At 38.0% G+C, this 15,294-nt stretch overlaps 2 protein-coding genes across 3 annotated transcripts in view; both read left to right on the plus strand.

The window, feature by feature from the left end:
• The window catches only part of apex2 (APEX nuclease (apurinic/apyrimidinic endonuclease) 2), a 5,872-nt gene extending 4,793 nt beyond the window's left edge, over window positions 1–1,079 (plus strand). The window contains exon 6 of the mRNA XM_086278981.1: window positions 1–1,079. This exon is cut by the window's left edge and continues 138 nt beyond it. Coding sequence (XP_086135107.1) covers window positions 1–954 — 954 coding nt within the window. The 3' untranslated portion in view covers window positions 955–1,079.
• A 1,173-nt stretch (window positions 1,080–2,252) lies between these two features.
• On the plus strand, window positions 2,253–15,252 carry LOC147306141 (sodium-coupled neutral amino acid transporter 3-like). 2 transcript variants are annotated; one of them, XM_086278318.1, is made up of 16 exons: window positions 2,253–2,454; window positions 6,228–6,294; window positions 6,455–6,539; window positions 6,639–6,754; window positions 7,778–7,851; window positions 7,940–8,032; window positions 8,148–8,229; window positions 8,339–8,421; window positions 8,643–8,701; window positions 8,789–8,923; window positions 9,130–9,209; window positions 9,299–9,399; window positions 9,549–9,673; window positions 11,870–12,014; window positions 13,332–13,435; window positions 13,553–15,252. In XM_086278318.1, exons 2-16 carry the CDS (start codon window positions 6,254–6,256, stop codon window positions 13,655–13,657), a joined length of 1,428 nt encoding a protein of 475 aa, XP_086134444.1. In that variant the 5' UTR covers window positions 2,253–2,454; window positions 6,228–6,253; the 3' UTR covers window positions 13,658–15,252. The 2 variants fall into 2 exon arrangements, with proteins under 2 accessions (XP_086134444.1, XP_086134443.1); XM_086278317.1 differs by lacking the exon at window positions 2,253–2,454 and adding an exon at window positions 4,317–4,506.
• The last annotated feature ends 42 nt before the right edge of the window (window positions 15,253–15,294 follow it).

Consider the following 15,294-nt stretch of genomic DNA (forward strand, 5'->3'; position numbering starts at 1 on the left):
GATACCTTTCGCTTTTTCCACCCAACTCGCATCAACGCCTTTACATGCTGGTCTACTCTCACTGGAGCTCGGCAGACCAACTATGGAACACGCATTGACTACATATTTGCTGACTGCCAGCTTGCCAAGGAGCAGTTCGTGGGAGCCGACATCATGCCAGAGGTGGAGGGTTCAGACCACTGCCCTGTCTGGGGGCAGCTGAGCTGTTCACTCATTTCTAGCCCAAAGCCTCCCCCCTTCTGTACTCGCTACCTGCCAGAGTTTGCAGGTAAACAGCAGAAACTCTCACGCTTCCTCGTTAAGGTGGACCAAAAATCAGCCCAATCTGAGCAGAAAAATACTTTGCCTGGTTCTCAAGAAGAGGAGGAAAGGAGAGAAAATTTAAATCCTTCTGGAGCTGCAAACATCTCTGTTAAAAAACGTTCATTGACATCTGACTTGGTTGCCCCAAAGGGAAAAAAGACTAAGACGGTAAATGCTTCTTCAAAGCCTAAGGGCAACCTCCTTGCCTTTTTTAAAACCAAAAACGTTAACCAGTGTGAAAAACCACTAAATCTGGATGAAGCTGCCAAACCACCCATAACTGAAGAAGTGTTCTCTGTCGCAGACACCAAATCTGAAGGTCCTGAGCTTATCTCTGACGGTTCATCACAGCAGTGCTCCACAGCTGATACTGACCAACATATGAACACAGAACATTCAATCCCTCAGCCCACTGTGACGCAGTCAGATGCAAAGAAAGGGACATCGTCAGTGTTTTGGAAGTCGGTGCTTCGTGGACCACCTGCCCCACCGTGCTGTAAGGTCCACGAAGAACCATGTGTTCTTCGTACTGTAAAAAAGGAGGGGCCAAACATGGGCAAACAGTTTTTTGTGTGTGCACGTCCTCAGGGACATGCGTCCAACCCTGAGGCTCGATGCAATTTCTTTGCATGGGTTGACAAAGCAAAGTGACATGTTTACATTAAGGTCCATCAGTTTCAGCAACAATTGTTTTAACATTTGTCATAGTTGTATGTTGTAGTTGTTGTATTTTTCTTTTTCATATCAAAATAATAAAACACAGTAGTTTTATATTACTTTGAATTTGGTTCCATTTGTTCTAAACGCTGAAATAAGTGAGCAGATTAGATTTGTTGATTAAAGGTTCTGCTTATTCACATTCACTTGGTTAGTGAAACATTTGGGGTAATTAGATGTTTTCTTCCTTTTAGGCTGGGTCTTTTGCCTCCATCTCACCCTATTCCTAACAAGCTCTTCTAACACCACAGTCCTATGTCTCTCTTGCTATCTCTGAACACTCCTTCCCCCACACTCTTCTATCTTTGGCCATTGGCACCCGCTGGTCAACAGCACTGTTATGGTAATGTTGTGGAAGTCTTATTGATGATCCACATCTTGGGTATGGCAAAACTCTTACGCTGGATGCCCTTCCTGACGCAGCCCTTCCCACTTATCCAGGCTTGGGACTGGCATGATGGGTGTGCTGACTCTGGCTTATGGCTTCTCATGGCTGGGTTTGTTGCTTTTTTTTAAGCTTCAGCTTCAACAATTTCAGGATTATTAACTTTCCTTCTTTATATATTATTACAAAAATAGTTCTGCTACTGCTTTTTGTTTTGTTTTTTTGTTTTTTACAGTTTGTTGCACCAAACAAACTATTAGAGCACATTACCTTTGGGCTAAAGGACCTTTTACCTTTTTGTATTAATTAATGAAAGATGAAAGTCGTAGTCCGACAGGCCTGTGTATAAACACCATTTTAGTTTCTGTGTCACATAATATGTATGCGTTTTTAAGATGTTAGTTATAATTTTTTTGTGCACTTAGGTTGGTGGTTAGCACTGTTATCTCACAGCAAGAAGGTCCTGGATTCAAATTTCTTCTGTGTGAAGTTTGCATGTTCTCCAGATCTCTTTACTTTCCCCTGACTCTTGACTCTCCTAACATTAAAAAATATGTTTTTACCCACTAGATGGCAACAGTAGTGAGTAGATGCATTGCTGAAATGAAATGTAACTTTCCACAGAAGCACGTGTTATTCACACTACCAGCTGCATGACCGTATTACAACAACTGTTATGCAGGCCAGGAAGTAGAAGTTCACAGTAGAAATATTACTTCAATGTGGCAAACCATTCCGTAGGTTTAAAAAAAAAAAAAAAAAAGAAGTAGAACAGAAAGTATCAATGTCCAAATGCTCCATAAAGTAACAGCACATACCCTGATCAGTGTGGGAGTGCCTTGGCTCCTGAGAAGAGGAAATTTCTTTACGCGCGCATTTGCAATGTTGCTCCTTCCCCCATTTTTTTCCTCCCTCTGCTCTTAGAGCCAAAGAGGAGCTCATGACCTTGTGAAAAGCTGCTTTTGGACTTGAACCAAGGAAGTTTGAACTTTTATCCTGTTACTTTTTTCTGGACAGAATACATTCATCTTCCTTCTAACTGTAATTAGGTGAGTACAAAGACTGGAGACGTGAGCTGCACGACTTCCCATACCAAGACGGCAAAAGATGTCTAGCAAATTGCTGTTATAGCTACTGGTGACTATTAGTATTCATTACAGAAACAAGAAAACAAATAACATTTGCACATTTCTGCTTTAACCCTTATAGGTTGTATCTCTATTGCCATCTGCGCACATGTTGGTCGTTGTCACAGCACAGAGGAAATTTAAATGACTAGATGAAATGAGAGATCATCTCGGCTGCAGATGCTTGCTTGACTTTTTGTCCCAAGAAACAAAGTTAAATGGTCAGGGCATGATTTTACCAGCACAGAATGTCACCTCACGGAGCATTTTCTACATCAAATATAGTAGTTGCTCTGTTCACTACAAAGATAACACTCACTGTATTTGTACGCAAATTCATTGCTTTCGTTTACTGTTCTGATCTTCTAACCCGCTCTTTACTCTAAAAAGTAGTGACCTTGTCTGTTTTATCCAGCTTTCTTAATATGCAAAAAACAAGTCATTCAGAGTGTGCATCATCAGAAGATATGAACTTATATAACAGATATGTTCCAACATGTGTGTGTGTCATGGTGAGATAAAGAAATGTGGGTGTTTCTTCGTGTAAAGCTTATATGCCAGTTACATTGAATCTTATCAACCAACTGAAACAGTTCTTAGGAGATGACATTTCTAACACCTAGACCACATTCAAAATATGTTTACATTACTTCATTTAGGTGACATAGAGTGCTTAACAAATGTATTAGACCGCCTGTCATAAAAACATTTTTTAGAAATCTCTCAAAAATCTCCTTAAAACTAAGAAGTTATAGTGCTATTTATCAAGAATATAACAAACTGAATTCACATTTTTATACCCAAATTTGAGCCGGCACATTGGACTTCTCTGAAAAGTCTGAAATTAATCAACCAAGCAAGCAATATTAAACCACATAATTTTATCTCTTCGGGAATGTGAATAAATAACTGCAGTTTGGCATTTTTACTAAAATAAAAAATAAAAATCAACAAAAAAAAAGCATACTACTTTTCAGCTTGAAAATTCACTAATAACAGCAATAATGGAATTTTAGCATTAAATATATGATTTAGATCTTAGAGCTTGTGCATACAGGTGGATTAACACATTACAGAAACACATTTGTCTTTACGTTTTAGTTTAGGTAAGCTTTCTTATGAACCTTCCATTTGGTGGTGATCCAGTAAATTTGCTGATCACTGCATACATGTATAAATGACAGGGATGTCTTCTGTTATTGATCAAAATGAAAATATTCGCCTTTCTGAGGTGTTTGAAGTGTGTGAGAACCTTTGAAAGATCTGTAAATGTGTCATGTTTTAATGACGTGCTCTTTTCCGGTAACGCTTGAATTCAGGTCTCAGGGTTTGTTTTCAATCAAGCGCACACACAACAAATCCACTCTTAAGCACCGCCACATGTGATCAGTCTTAAATAAGCACTTATCTCCTAAGCTAATTACAATCTGCATGACTTCCAGAGGGGAGGAAAACTGTTAGTGAATATCTATTAAAGCTATAATAAAACCCATCAGAGATGACACCCACCTTTCTGCTTGCATACTCTGCAATAACACGGCTGAGCTTTTGTTTAAAGACCAGAAGCCCTTCTGAATAATGAGTATGTGGGATTAGTGGAAGGTTTGAAGTACTGACTTTCTGTGAAATTCACATGTGATTTATTGCCTTGCTATACCCACTATTGTTCACACCTTTCCACTGCAACCACCTGGTGAGAGGATCCCTACAAAGCCTCTCCAACGTCAGCAGTACCTGTGTTGCTGGTTTAACAAAGGGTTAAGTATGGGTGTTCCCATTTCCTGCAGCTCTCCCTCCCAGCCTGACTAATCTCTCTCACTCTCTCCTCTCCTTACTATCAAGAAGATTTGGTGAGACTCCTAAGAACAAAGCTACATAGAACCACTAGAAGTCTGAAAATTGAATGAATATACACAAGGATTTATTCTGTTAATATTCAGAAAAGAAACCTAGCTTTCTGTGGGAATCGCAAGGGTGAGTTGGAGCACAAATGCGTGTCCTTTAAGTGAGTTCCTTGTACAGAAGGGAAGGGCTAACTGTCAATAGTGAGCTGGTCTTGCATCAGACAAAAGCCATGTGGTAGCACTGCTGGATACTAAGATACAGTAATATATATGTATGATCATGTTTAACCTGATATGTTTTGATTTTTCTCATCATAAAGGTTGTCCATAGATGGGTTCATGTATCAGTTAAACATATTTAGTAATTACTAAAAGATGAACTCCCTGCAGAGGAGAAGCTTGGGTGTAAAATAAAAATTAGGACAAAAAACTCAGAAGTATTTTTTTCTTGTTATAAGCTTTTTCCCCACTCTGTGGAAAAGCTGCTCTGAGGGCCAGTGAAAACTAAAATGTTGAACAAGCAGCTGGTGCGCTGGGTTTCACACACTCTTTTGCAACAAGGCTTGTTGCAACTTAAAAAAAAAGTCTTTAAATTTTGAGTTAAAAATGTATTTTTGTGGTAAGTCATGAACTAATTTAGACAAATTTTTGTTAAGGGAAGATACCAGAAATTGAACAGCTGGTTTCCCCCACCATTTGAAAGCCTGTCCCTGACATTTAGTCGTTGGTTTGTTGGTTGTGTGTGTTGGCTATGGGCCATGGGAAAGTTAGTGGGTATGTGGCTAAAGAAAGTTGCTCAAACCAAAGCTGACTTGAGGCCAATGAGCAGGGAAAGAGCTACTCTGTATTTAGACTAAAAAGCGCCATTTACACAGCAGTCCTTTGTTTATCTCAGTTGCCCACTGCTATCAAGCTCAGAGGTGTATGGTTTATTACACGTTTACAGGCCTTTTCAGTGCAGAGCGTAGGACATGTGAAATTCCAGTTTTGTGTGAAACTCTTAAGGAATGGCAAAATGTAGCGCAAGACTGACCTTAGGGGTCAGATGTGAAAACCCTGAGGGCAGTTTGGCTGAAAGAGAGGAGAAGTATCTCATGACCCTGTGGCAGGAGCACAGACCTACGCTAATTTCCAGTGCAGTGTCTCCATGCCAGCTTTGTGTGGCTCATGGCAGATTAGAGCAACATAAGTCCTACAACAACATTTGTTATTTAAAGCCTTTAATTACACACAAGGATAAAATTGAATGGCGGCCTACGTGAAACCGCCAGTTTCCCGGGAATTTTATTTTGTGAATCAACTTAACTGTCATTTATACTTTATCTATATATATTATGTAGGAAGGAGAACTTCAAATTAAGAGTTTACAAGGATTTTTGTTAAGTTTTTCTTGTCCTTTGCAAGAACAACAATCTAGTCGTTTCTCTTTAAAAGTACATTCCCAAGCAACTCCTTCATTCTCAGTTATTTTTGGGGGTTTTTTGGGGTTTTTTAAGGAACCATATCTTCCCTCCAGAAAACGACCATACAATTAAACAACACCAACAAAGTCTGCTTTAGGAAGCCAGAATTAAATCTAACAACTTCAACATATATCATAGAAAATGTATAAGGCGCAATGTACAAAAGCACACGACGAGGTCAACCTGCACATTTTTGTTTTTTCATAAATAATGGAAAGTTGAGAAGCCTGGTGCATGGACCATGTTGGAATGTTATGTATGCAGAGTAAAAACAACTAGAGTTGTCATCATACCCTCTGCTAGCATGAATATTTCCAAATTTAGGCAAATACTTTTTATGTGAATATGTCTATTTAAAAGTCTGAAAACTGCTCTTTTTTTATTTCAGCAATTACATCAACCAACCCAACCAAAATGGAGCTTCAGAAGATGAACGGACACAGCAAAGACGATGGGTAAGACTTAGGGACTGATTGGGTGTATCTTATCACACCAATCGGGTCAAAATTAAACTCAGGGACGTTCTAAATTTCGTCTACCAAATGTGAGTGTTTTACAGCTTTTTAAGCTCATTCTACTTCCTAGTTTTAGCTCACTTTTAATCTTTGGTTGCAGGTTTGATCCAATCGATGCCTTGGCCGAGCAGGAGGAGTTTCTCCCACATAAACCTGGTGCAAAGAAAGAAACCCACTTTACAGATGTGAGTGCTTCTTTGTTTTAGTAAACTGAAATACAGTAAATACTATGTAATTTCTGTCTGTGAACTCAAATGGCATCCTCTGTTGTCCTCTTGCTGCAGTTCGAGGGAAAGACTTCGTTTGGCATGTCCATCTTTAACCTCAGTAATGCCATAATGGGCAGTGGGATCCTGGGACTGGCTTATGCAATGTCCAACACAGGGATCTTGCTTTTTATGTGAGTCTCCAAGCCAAACAGAAAACCCCAGTTTTCGCTGAACTTTGTGCCCTTTGTCACTATGCATGCGCGCGCGCGTGCGTGTGTGTGCGTGTGTGTGTGTGTGTGTGTATGTTTCCACTCATATAGGAGAATGTATTTGCTCACACTGATGTGCTGAAATTGTGTCTTTTTTTTTTTGCAAACTGAATTACAGCAGATTGATTTCAGCTTCTTGTGATTTATATTTAGTAACTGGGTAAAGTAGAATGTGTGCTCTCCTAGAGGCTACAGCAGGGCTGTTTATCATGTGAGCATTTGGGCATATAAACTATAGACTGACACAGCTAAGGTTTCTGCAAACTGAAGTCGTTTTGTTTAGGACTGAGAGTTAATAGTTTTTCTTAGAAGCTAACGGTCTTTGCTTTTCTCTTATTTTAAAGATCATTTTAGTTCCTTTTCTCTAGAGAATGGTTTCTTTGTTTTCTATTTAAACTGTGTTTGTCTTTCACTGTAAGGTCACAGTTTGCAATAGTAGATACAGATGGGATATATTTAATAGAGGGTCCTTATAAGGCCAGAAGTAGAGCCTCACCAGTGTGTATCATCTTGTTCTTTGTGTTTATTTGTGTTTGGGCAGGTTTGTGTGATGGCAAGGGGATAACTGATGTTTCTGTCCGTGACCTATCGGTGTACATCAACAGCTACATACAACTTCTAATGTGCAAACTGTGATCTGTCAGATTGTACATTAGAGCTCATGCACATGCGGCTTCTCTAAATCAGACTTGAGTGGTTAAATATAGACCCCACTGATCAGATCCAAGACACGCCTGGTTGGATCAGACCTGTGCTATGTGGCAGGGGGAAGGGAGGTAACGGCTGACTGGAGAGTCAGTCTCTCAAAGCCAAACTCTCTTGTGTGAGTGGGAAAAAACAACAACTAAAAAACAAAATGACAACAATCACAAGAACTTCAGAGTAACAGAATAGTTTTGTGAATATGTTTTTTTTAAAAGAATGTAAATGTCTTATGTGTTTCAGAATCCTGTTGGTCTGCATTGCTCTTCTGTCCGCATATTCAATTCATCTTCTGCTAAAAAGTGCTGGAGTTGTGGGTAAGGCAGAGAATTACCAAGCATGTAGCCACAGAGCAATTTGTATGTTGATAGCTTGAACGCATACACAGAGTTTATGTGTTTTCAGGCATCCGGGCTTATGAGCAGCTTGGAAATCGGGCTTTTGGCCACCCAGGGAAAATGCTGGCTGCTGTCATCATAACAGTACATAACATTGGAGGTAATGTCGTAAATTTTCCTTCCATTTCCTTTACCTCTGACGCCGGTCATAAAACTATATATACCGGTAAATATAAATATGAACGCAAAATACGTTTGTTTTGGTTTCTTTTCAGCTATGTCAAGCTATCTCTTCATCGTAAAGTCTGAGCTCCCACTGGTTATTCAAGCTTTCTTCGGTAAACAGGCGAACACGGGGTGAGTGTGAAAGCAATTTTCTAACTTAGAGTCACATAAATCAGTTTCATTTTTGTTTAGGAACACACTAATTTTTTTTTTGACATCTGTTCTTTTGGCTGTCTCTTAGAGAGTGGTTCTTGAATGGAAACTACTTGATCATCATAGTTAGTGTTCTCATCATCTTTCCTCTAGCACTCATGAAACACCTTGGTATGTTTTTCATTCTGTTGCACATTTTCTTTTTCTTTTTTTGCAATTATTAGTATTACTACTCATCTTCCCCTACTTGCATCATGTTTACACTATCCTTTGTTCTGCCTTGTTTTCATATCCTGCATTGATTAAATTAAAGTGACATTATTGCCTCCTTTTCTCTCTCTACTGTCTAAGACCATGAATAACGTTAACATTGTGCTGTTATTGCGATCCAGGTTACCTTGGCTATACCAGCGGTTTCTCGCTCTCCTGTATGGTGTTTTTTCTCATTTCGGTGAGACATTAAAGATACATACAATATAACCCACCGCGCTTCTGTTAAATATTTATCTTTGATTAAGCTATGAGCATGTCTCCCCAGGTGATATACAAGAAATTCAACATCCCATGTCCACTGGCAGATGATCATCATAACAAAACTGCTGCTGAGCATTACAGTGTTGATTCTACAGCAGATGGCTTCTGTGATTCCAAGCTATTTACCATGAACCCACAGGTTAGTGAACAAACATTTTCACGGTGCCTGTGCCTAGTTTCCTGCTGTGTCATGTGTATTTTTATTTAATGATTTGCACAGCACGTTATATTTTTTGCACCGGAGTGTATTAAGTCAACGAAACTAAGGTGTGTTATGTCAACAGCAGCGTTAAGAATATAGCAACCATAACTGTGTTACTGACCTTTGCTGTGTTTTGGCTGTAGACGGCATACACCATCCCAATTTTGGCTTTTGCCTTTGTCTGCCACCCAGAAGTGCTACCAATCTACACTGAGCTCCGAAAGTAAGTTTTGATTTTTTATTTTTTTACTGCTTCACACTGTAAGTTTTCAAGACAAATTATTGTAATTTATCGGTTTTGCTTTACTCTAGTGCCACCAAGAAACGCATGCAGAATGTTGCTAACATCTCCATCCTGGCCATGTTTGTCATGTATCTGCTGACAGCTCTTTTTGGTTACCTCACTTTTTATGGTAAGATGTGACCTTTCATGGCTATACAAGTGAATGGTCACTTTGTTATTCTGCTTTGAAGTGTTGTGAGATTTAACTTACAGTATTGTGAAAGAAGGAAACCACGCAAGATACTGTATATAAAAGGCTGTCTGCTTCTCTGTGTCTAGGCGCTGTGGAGTCAGAGCTGTTACACACCTATATTCGCGTGGACCCACTGGATGTCTTGATCCTCTGTGTACGCCTGGCTGTGCTTGTAGCTGTAACTCTGACTGTTCCTGTGGTTCTCTTCCCGGTAAGACATCAGTGATATTAGTTTAAGATAATAATTGCATAAAAGAGAAGAAGAATGTTTATACAAGATGTTGTTTAAGGGCACATGTACTATGAGAGCAAAAGGCTTAACTTTCCATATTCTTTCCATATGCTTTCATATGATGCTATAGGGACATTAAAGTGGGTGTGACTGTGGGTCCACATATAAAAATGTGTAATGGCATGATTGACAAATTTTTAGCCAATGATTGTACAACTTCACAGATAAATAGATAATCCTCCATTTTGAAACCCTGTCTGAATAAGATTTACTTTTTTTTAAATTCAATATGACCATAATGAGTGACTGAGCCCAAAAAGTGAACCAGGAAGTTTTTACACAGGTCAAGATAGAAGTTTTCCCATAGACTACTATAGGACTAAGTCTTTTGCAGCCACATATATCGCCATCTGGTGGCATTCAGATCAGAAATTGGCTTAAAGCACTTCTGCAAAATATGCTTCTTTTTTTTATCCTAGAAGCTACATCCGTATTTTATACTATCTATATATGTGGCTAGGTAGTTGCTAGGTAACATGATAAGTTTTACCTGTAAGTCAGGTTTGGCTGTTCAGCTCTTGATCGTGTCAGATTAGGTGGTGACCAAAAAAACACAGACATATGCACATGCACACACAGAGAGATAGTTTTTGAGTTTTTGTGTATTATACAAAGAAAAATGCAGTAATATAGATTTTAAAAAATTGAATAAAACTAACAGAAGGGTATCAATTAGTCTGGTAATTGACTATTTTCTACATTAGTTAATTGTTAAAGAAATATACAGACCATTGGCTAAGTAAAAACAAACAACAAACATAATCACCCTTGACATCTGAACGAACCTAAAGATACTGTAGCTATTTATTAAATTGGTTTTCAAGTCTGTTGTCTATGTAACAGTTATAACTGGCATCATGTGAGTGAGGCAGAAGTGATTCATGATTCCTTGTGTGAGTAAATTATACTGACCTGAATATACTGGGCCCAGTATTGAGCCCAGTGGCACTCCAAGGCAACAGTTATTTTGAAGAATTTCATTTTTAAACTTATCTGTTAGATAGGCCTGAGAAAACTTTAATATTTTTGGACAATTTTTACCCAGGTTCACACAGGTTAGAATTATGCTGCAAGTTCATAGTAAACACAAGGACACATAGCATTAAGCAGTCTATAGTCCCAACTTCTGTAATGCTTCCTAACAGTGTTCCTATCTCAGCCATAAAATCCTAACATCACAAATCAATAACTGCTAATGTGGACTCTGCATCACATAACTGGCTCTGCCAAATGAAAATAATTAATGTACTGAAAAAGTTTGACTCTTTCAGTGCTGTGCCACAGTAGAACGATGAAACCCAAAACAACTCTTTCACTTTCAGGAGTGTATTGACTATAAGGACTTTTTTTTAACTTAACCTTCTTTAACTAATTTAAGAAGTATTAATAGTTGACTGTTTGATAGACAATTTTTTAATGGAATAAAACATTTTAGTAGGAATTTTAAGAATGCGCAGTCTAAGCCCTTTAGAGTTAAATTATAGAGACTGACATAGTAGCGAGCTAAATGAAGGGAGGGTGACATCTTTGAAGCCTTTGCTTAAGGATTGTGACCAGGATCAGCTACTGTACAGCTACAGCTTGCTAGTTAACACGTTGTATTATTATTTCTTAACTACGTAAAAACCATACTGCAAAAATGATAAGTTGTGGTTTAAACAGGGAACTACTGTGACCAACGAGCCTGCTTTTGTTGTGAGCTCTAAAGGTAATGCCAAGTTTTTTCACAAAAACATGCTAGCTGGTTCTAGTTTAAAGGTTAAGCTAGCTTAATACTAAATATACAAATATGAAAGTAGTATCCAGCTGAGCATATTTCACCCACCCTTTAACTATTTGTTAAAGAGGTAGAAAAATGCTTCTGAATGTCCCTCTTTAACCTGAAACTTTAAACTATGTTAAGGTCTCGATTTTCAACATAATAAACTATTTTTTTTTAGCAAATGTGAGAAAACACCCATTAAAAGATTTGGATAAAGTTGACTTTACCCAACAGCTTCTTAATAGCTGTTCATTTAATACTACTTAAAGCAATGAACCTAAATCAGGTTTAAAAGATTATCAGTCTTAATATTTGTCATCTGATCTTATTCTTCATTTTCTTACTGTCTGCAGATCCGCAAGGCCGTGCTTCAGATCTTCTTCGCTGACAAGCCTTTCCACTGGGTTAGACACATTGGCATTGCCTTTTGTCTCCTGGTCGTGGTCAATCTTCTTGTTATCCTGGTGCCCTCCATCCGTGACATCTTTGGCATTATTGGTATGTTTACACAGCAAAAATGCAGCTGCTCAGTTCCGAAATTGGGGCTATTCTTGACTCTATATGGGATTTTTTTTACAAGCTTCGGTTAAAATCATAAATCTCTAAGTTCATGATAGTACAAATAGAAAAAATATGTATATATGGATCATTTGGAAGAATTGCGAGAAGAAAGCTTCTTCTTTCTAAAGAACATAACAACATGACATGCGTCGGAACAAATGACTCCTGGAACAATGTCCTTTGGATGGATGAGATTAAAATGGAGCTATCTGGCCATAATGCACAGTGCCGTATTTGAAAAACAAAAAAAACCACAGCATATTAGCACAAATACCTCATACCAACTATCAAGCATGGTGGTGGAGGGGTGATGATTTGGGCTTGCAGCCATAGGACCTGTGCACCTTCCAGTCACTGAGCCAACCATGAACTTCTCTGTATGCCAGAGAATTCTGGAATCAAATATGAGGCCATCTGTCTGACAAATAAGGCTTGGCCCAAATTGGCTCATGCAACACGACAGTGATTCCAAACACACCAGGAAATCTACAGCCGAAATAACTAAAATGGCCCAGTCAAAATGCAGACCTCAACCCATCTAAAATATGGATGCATAAATAAATGCCTACTAACCTCAGTGAAATTAAACAACATAGTGTACATAGAGTATAATTTTTTTTTTACAGGACTTCATAGTCTACATTCAAACTGACTTTTTCATATAACTGTAACAGATGTCATTTTCCTTTTATTCTTGGCTGTTTTATGAACAAAAATGTGTTTTATGGTTGAGTATAAAAAGGTTTAGTAAAATATTTTTATTATACTGACTAGATCATCTGTAAATCATGCTATGAATTATTTCTACACAGCAAAATCTCCAGTGTTAAATTAACACTGGAGAGTGTCTATATGGGTCCACACCTCTGAGTGTTAAATACAACACTGTTGAGTGTTAAATTAACACTTTTGACAGTGTTATATGTTTAAAAGTAACCTAGTCAGTTTTGAAGATTAACAAAGACTAACACTGAGCAGTGCTGATTTTCTAACACTGGAAAATAACTGAAAATGTTAGAAATATTCCAGTGTTAGAAAATCAGCACTGCTGAGTGTTAGTCTTTGTTAATCTTCAAAACTGACTAGGTTACTTTTAAACATATAACACTGTCAAAAGTGTTAATTTAAAACAGTGTTGTATTTAACACTCAGAGGTGTGGACCCATATAGACACTCTCTAGTGTTAATTTAACACTGGAGATTTTGCTGTGTAATAAATAAACTCACTTATTTATTCTGTGCTATCATCTACAGGAGCCACATCTGCCCCCAGCCTCATTTTCATCCTACCCGCAATTTTCTATATCCGAATTGTTCCTGAAGACCAGGAACCCCTGCGGTCAAGATCTAAGATTCAGGTATATCCTTCCTCTATCAAAGATGGTATTAACTGTTCTTGGTCATGTTAATCTCCATATATTAGCTTTTATCTGTTCTTAATACACATGTTGTTTTCTTATCCTTTATTACTGCAGGCCATATGCTTCGCTGCATTGGGATTTGTCTTCATGGTCATGAGTTTGTCATTTATTATCATTGACTGGGTGACTGGAGAGAGTCAAAGTGTAGGTGGGCACTAGCTGCTATAACTGAACAGAGGTACTGCACACAGAACGTCAACCAAAGCCCTCTTTTTCATTAAATTAGCCCCATCTTCTCATCCAAAGCCAAACTAGAAAGTTTGACTACACAAGATGAAGGATAACGTGAAGAGCCTTCGCCTACATCAAAAAAAACAGGAAAGTGTTTTTACATGTGATGGAGCAGGCGATATGTCCTGTACCGGAGGAGAGAACACAAATGTATGAAAATACAAAGCAAAGTGTTCTGCCTCGATCAGTCCTGTCACAGCTCAAACTAAGGATTTTGTTTGGGGTCATATATAGATTTGCAGCAAATGCTTTGAATGAGAAAAAAAGTGGAAATTCCGTTTTTGGATGTGGACAGTTCCTTGGAATTGCTCAGTCAATGTCTACATTTCACAAATCTACTTCCCTACCATGTCAGATTTTACAGAACTTACATGTATTAGTTTTGTAAGGCAATATTTTCTTTGCCTGAGACATTTGTCAGCTATGGTTTACTTTTACTTTTATGACTGAAAAATCTGCCATTTCCCCAAACTTTACCGTTTCAGCTAATTATGGCCTTCGAGGGTTAGTCTGCAGTTCCACACAAACAACTGCTTATGATCAAAAATGTTTTCAGTGAATTTAACATGGATTCTAATCAATGCGTTTAATGTGATATTTCATCCATTTTAAAAAAAATTACTGTCACAATTATGGTCATCGTGAAGTTTCCCAGTGACCTGGCAAAATACGGTGCAATTTATGGGATTTCTTTTTTTGTTTTTTGCTGCTGTTCATGAAGGTCAAACAGACAGTCATGTGTGAGAGGTTTGTGAAAACCGAAACAAAGTTTTTATGTGAGCCTGAACATCCATAATTGAAAACCAAAGAATCTATTTATTATGTCACATTGTGAAAGTGTTTCTTTTTCTTTCTTTTTTTTAACATGCTTGGCAAAGACCAGTTAAAGTTGTACATGAATTCATCCAGTGTTATAAATGCTGCGTATGTTTAATCAGTACCAGAAACTTTTCATTGTGTTCAATAATGGCTTCAAAGTGGACCTGTTATGCTTTCACTGTTTTTATCTCAGTCATATACATAACTCTTACAAGGGGTGTGCTCATCTTAAACAAGTTTGAAGTACTGAGGTTAGCAAGTCCAAGTAATCCTGAGAGCAGAAAGCTCAGACTTCAGACTGCTCTAAATGCTCATTTCCTTATTTGTGACAGTTTTTAGCTGCTGCTGCATAAGATCTTTATTTGCTGTTTGAACCATCTGCTGTTCAAAACCTCTGTTTGCAAAGGACAGTTGGTCAGAAAGAAGTCTGTTGAAAGGACTTTGGGTGCTCTGGACCATCTGAGGGCTTGCAGTAAAGTCCACTAAGCATTATTTCAAATGAAGCATGCAAAGCTGTTCTAATAGACTGAAATACTCAAAATACGAAGCACAGTGGGTCCTCTTTAAGCAAGAATTAGTGAAGTCCTTTTTTTGTTTTTAAAATGTGACTAAGAGACCTGTTAACATTGTAATTCATCCTGTACATTTTTAAATTAATTTGAATGTTGTTAACTGTCAATAAAATGTGTTTTATTTGTACATAATCGTCTCTTTTTTTAAAAAATGTGTATAAGAGGTCGCATAAA

The sequence above is a fragment of the Aulonocara sp. 'chitande type north' Nkhata Bay genome, linkage group LG20 (genome assembly GCF_057382095.1).
Source record: "Aulonocara sp. 'chitande type north' Nkhata Bay isolate Kocher_YH1m ecotype deep benthic linkage group LG20, A_spYH_male_GT1.1, whole genome shotgun sequence".
NCBI lineage: Eukaryota > Metazoa > Chordata > Actinopteri > Cichliformes > Cichlidae > Aulonocara > Aulonocara sp. 'chitande type north' Nkhata Bay.

Coding starts and splice junctions, on each gene's coding strand:
- LOC147306141 (XM_086278318.1), top strand. CDS start 6,254: ATGGAGCTTCAGAAGATGAACGGACACAGCAAAGACGATGG. Junction 8,422..8,642: donor AGCACTCATGAAACACCTTG/GTATGTTTTTCA, acceptor ATTGCGATCCAG/GTTACCTTGGCTATACCAGC. Junction 13,436..13,552: donor GGTCAAGATCTAAGATTCAG/GTATATCCTTCC, acceptor TTATTACTGCAG/GCCATATGCTTCGCTGCATT.